At 27.6% G+C, this 3,936-nt stretch overlaps 1 protein-coding gene across 1 annotated transcript in view; it reads left to right on the top strand.

The window, feature by feature from the left end:
* Positions 1-3,936, top strand: part of LOC106478400 (cathepsin L-like) — a 28,063-nt gene that overhangs the window by 9,981 nt on the left and 14,146 nt on the right. Inside the window, exon 4 of the mRNA XM_013938949.2 lies at positions 1,963-2,065. Coding sequence (XP_013794403.1) covers positions 1,963-2,065 — 103 coding nt within the window. The remainder of the gene's footprint in view (positions 1-1,962; positions 2,066-3,936) is intronic.

The raw sequence follows: 3,936 nt of genomic DNA, 5'->3' as shown, positions 1-3,936 counted from the left end.
ATGACTGAATTGTTTATTTTTCAACATGTAGGACTGAATAGAATTTTTACTTTCATGTTAATTATTTGTTTAGTTTAGTTGCACTATATTCTCTGAATTTGTTTCAAACTATAGCAGTTAAATTTTGCTGAAACAATATTTAAATATTGAGAGAAAATTTCTTTGATCTGTTAAACTCACTGAGTTATGTAGAAAATAAGCCAATAACAGTAGGAAAAACCAGATAAATTTGTTTAATTGTTTTGTTTCACTATTAAAATTCAAACTATTAGCAGATAAATAAATAAATGTTTTTTTTCATAAACCATAATGTATATGATTCAGCTATACAGGTAATATGTGATGTTAGCACTGTAATATATGCATGGAAAATCAGTTTTATAGGAAATTAGCTTATGGTTCCTTCCATTTTGTTCAGTTTGTTAGGAAGTTAAATAATACTTTTTGTTGTTACTCAACATTTTATGATTTCTAAGAGTTTTACAAGCTTAATTTTCTTTTTGGCAAGTCTAAAGGAATTATTTTCTCATTATGTTGTTTGTTTTTTCCAGTTTGTGTCTAAGCTTGAACTACTATTTTTATATACGTGTTTGTGTTTAACCCATGTAAAATCTCTTAGATGTGACTAGTAAAAAAAAAATTCGACACTGCATGTGTCATATTGTAAAATATGTATATTTAAAAAACATAGAATTAAAATGTTAGGTACCTATAAGATATTTAGAAGTATTACTAAAATAATTAGCAAATATCACATACATTGATTTAAAATTGTACATCACAAAAATCTTTTATGAAAGATATATTAAATATCTACAGATTGTTAAACAGAGTTCAAGTAACGCTTAATATTATATATAATAACCATGTTTGCATCAGTTTTATTTAAATAGTTTTTTAATCTCTAAAGACTATAACTATCAGAAAATATGTAAATTGAGTTAAACTATAGATAAAATTTTCATCAACAAACAAGTATTTGAAAAATCTGTAGGTTATTTGTAAAACTCCATGGAACAAAAAGACAGAACTGGTATAAAATTATGCCACTTATTAAAATATAGTTTGAAATATTACACATCAGGTCATTTTTTTTTTAAGTAAATATTACTTGGCACCCATAATCAGGCATAGATTAATTCAAGACTGCAAAATTTCAAATTACATTTAGATCAAATGTGTTATATTACAGAACATGCTGTTTGTAAGTTTTTGCTATTGAGGTATTTGGATAAATTTATTTTCTACATTTTTGTTCATGACCTTTACATGGAATACTTTTATATAATTCAGTATGATATATTAGAATGTACAAAGTGAATCCAACATGTTAAAAGTAAGCATAACACATCTCTCTTTAAGAGCCTTCCGTATCATTTATGAATTTTATAAATCAAAACTAATTTTGAGAACACTCAGTCATGAGCATGAAAGTGAAAACTTTTATTACACAACATAAAACAAAAAATATCTAGCTTGTAATTTTATTTAAAAAAAGAACTTTCTGTAAAAAAATTAAATGATTTTTAATAGTTCTAATAAGAAGTAATAAACAAATATTTTCAGATGTGTATTGTAATGACACATTTTGTGTGTAGTTTACTTGTTCATTATACCTTTCATTATCACTTGTTTGCCCTTTAAATAAAACTTAAGCACATAGTGTATTTGTCATGTTGAATCTAACAAATTCCTCTTGTCACTGAAGCATAAACAGATAAAGTGGAGGATGATGATTTGGAGCCATTTTTAAGAGAAAAGATTAAAAATTCACCATAAGATAACAACAAATAAATTAGTTAATTTGGAAATTTTTTCACTTTAAAATTGGTAGCTCTAATATTTTTTTTGAGAAAATGGGATAAACTCTGTTGTTGTTCATAAAGTTATATACTTTAAATTACCTTTAAAGCATATGAAACTCAGTGACAACAATTAAATTATATGAAAATTTGATTTTAGACAAAGCTAAAAATTGAGAAGAACACTCCTCAGGATATTAATCTTGAAAGGACAATGTTTGAAAATTTTATTCAAATGTTCCAGAAAAAGTACAACCCTAAAGGTTGGTAGTTTTTTGTTTTGATAAATCGGTAGAATTGTATGAAAATATGAAAAAAAATTCATCATGTACTTTTTTCAATAATGTCAAATAAAGGATAAAATTACTTGTATTTCACAACAAAAGATTTTTCATTAGATAGTGTGTTGAATAAGATATAAACCACTAATAAGATACTTGAATTGTGCCAAAACTTAGACAGTTCAGAGTTAAAGAAAATTAGTTTTTCTTACTAATGGTAAAAAACAAATTGATAATTCATGTAATTATATTCATTTTTTGTTATTGATTAACATGATTCTTAGTTTTTGTTCCAATACCAATAATACATTGTGTTTAGACTTGTGCATTATTTTAGATCAGATTGAATTCAAATTTATTCTTATTTTTGTTTTGTATATGATTTTGAATTATAATGAAAATTCAGAAAACTCCCTTCAATTTTAGTACAGACTTTTGAATACACTTATAATATAATTAATTTTTCCTTAATTTATTTGAGACAGTATACTTACTGATCAAATCTCTGTTAATTAATTTTTTATCATCAATAAACGGTTATCATTATCGTAGGGTAAGCTTAGTAAAAAATATTTAAAGTCAGTGACGTGAGTATCCACGCATAATCAAGTAAAACAAAAATAGTGTTTTTTTGTAAACAGTTACTTCGGCCGGCTCGAATTTGCACAAATTTTCAATCAATACATTAGAAAAACAACTGATACACCTTGTATAAACCTGTGCAAAAAATCAAATGCTTGGAAAGATAAGGTAGTGAGTATGACATGGCAAAAATATTAGCAGTAGTAAAGATAGCTTTCATTCGTGTTTGTTTTCGTTAGACAGTTTAATGGTGTAAATTCAAACCATACTCTAAATGTTGGCATAGATTTAAAATGTATAGCTGTTTCAATAGGGTTTCACATAGGTGGCGCGTGACTCTTGTTTGGGTAGGCCTGGAGTTTTCAGACTTTTTGTTACTGTTACCCCTCAAGAAAATATTTCGGGCTGTGACGACGACCCCACACACACACACAAAGTCGTATCAAATTACTGTACATACTCTAAAATATCCATTGTTGCATTGTTTGTTTATAATCTCGCGACACCCTAACAATAGCCTGGCAACGTTGGGATAGGCTATTTTGTCACGTGGGAAGAGGATGCACAGTTCGTAAGAATCATTTCGTGCCCTTAAATAAATAAACTATCTTCAACGAACACATACCCCCTCTTTCGCTCTGTATGTACAATAATTTTGAGTTTCTGAGATTAATGCGATGTGAGGGATAGTTTACTTGAGGAGGCTAAGCCTTCCCAAGCCCCTCTTATACCTGCCGCCTCTGTGTATATATATTGGCTACTCCCAATAAAGGGTGATTTCCATTCTTACAAAGTGAAAAATAAGTAATATTAGTAAATATAGTTAAATTAGAAGTAATGAATTTAACGAAGAAAGGCTGTCAGAATTTGGTCGTTCCGAAATAGTTGTGCAATAGAACTGGTGTGTATTAGTTTGTTATTTTGTCAATAGATGGCAATAGCTAAAATTTTGTTTTCGCACAACCACTTACTGGCCGATTCAGCAAGATGATTGTATTCCTTTCTTTTGGTGAAAGAAAAATAGAATAGTTAAAAAATACAAAATATCCTACATGTGATTGTACATGAGTGCTCATGGGAATCAATTATTAATGCATTTTTTTTGCTAGAAAAACATGTATATCCAGAGGTATTCAAACTATTTCTTTTCGTTATTAGGATGTTTTGTTAAAATAAAGCAAAAACCGAGTTAAGGGTAAAATATTGTTGATATATTATTTATTTAACATATTTTTACCTATCTTGTTTATAGATTTTAAGAATTTTAGAAG

Source organism: Limulus polyphemus, unplaced genomic scaffold, assembly GCF_000517525.1.
Source record: "Limulus polyphemus unplaced genomic scaffold, Limulus_polyphemus-2.1.2 Scaffold10, whole genome shotgun sequence".
In the NCBI taxonomy this organism is placed as follows: Eukaryota; Metazoa; Arthropoda; class Merostomata; order Xiphosura; family Limulidae; genus Limulus; species Limulus polyphemus.
The sequence above is the reverse complement of the archived record's forward strand: the minus strand, read 5'-3'. Positions and strand labels throughout refer to the sequence as shown.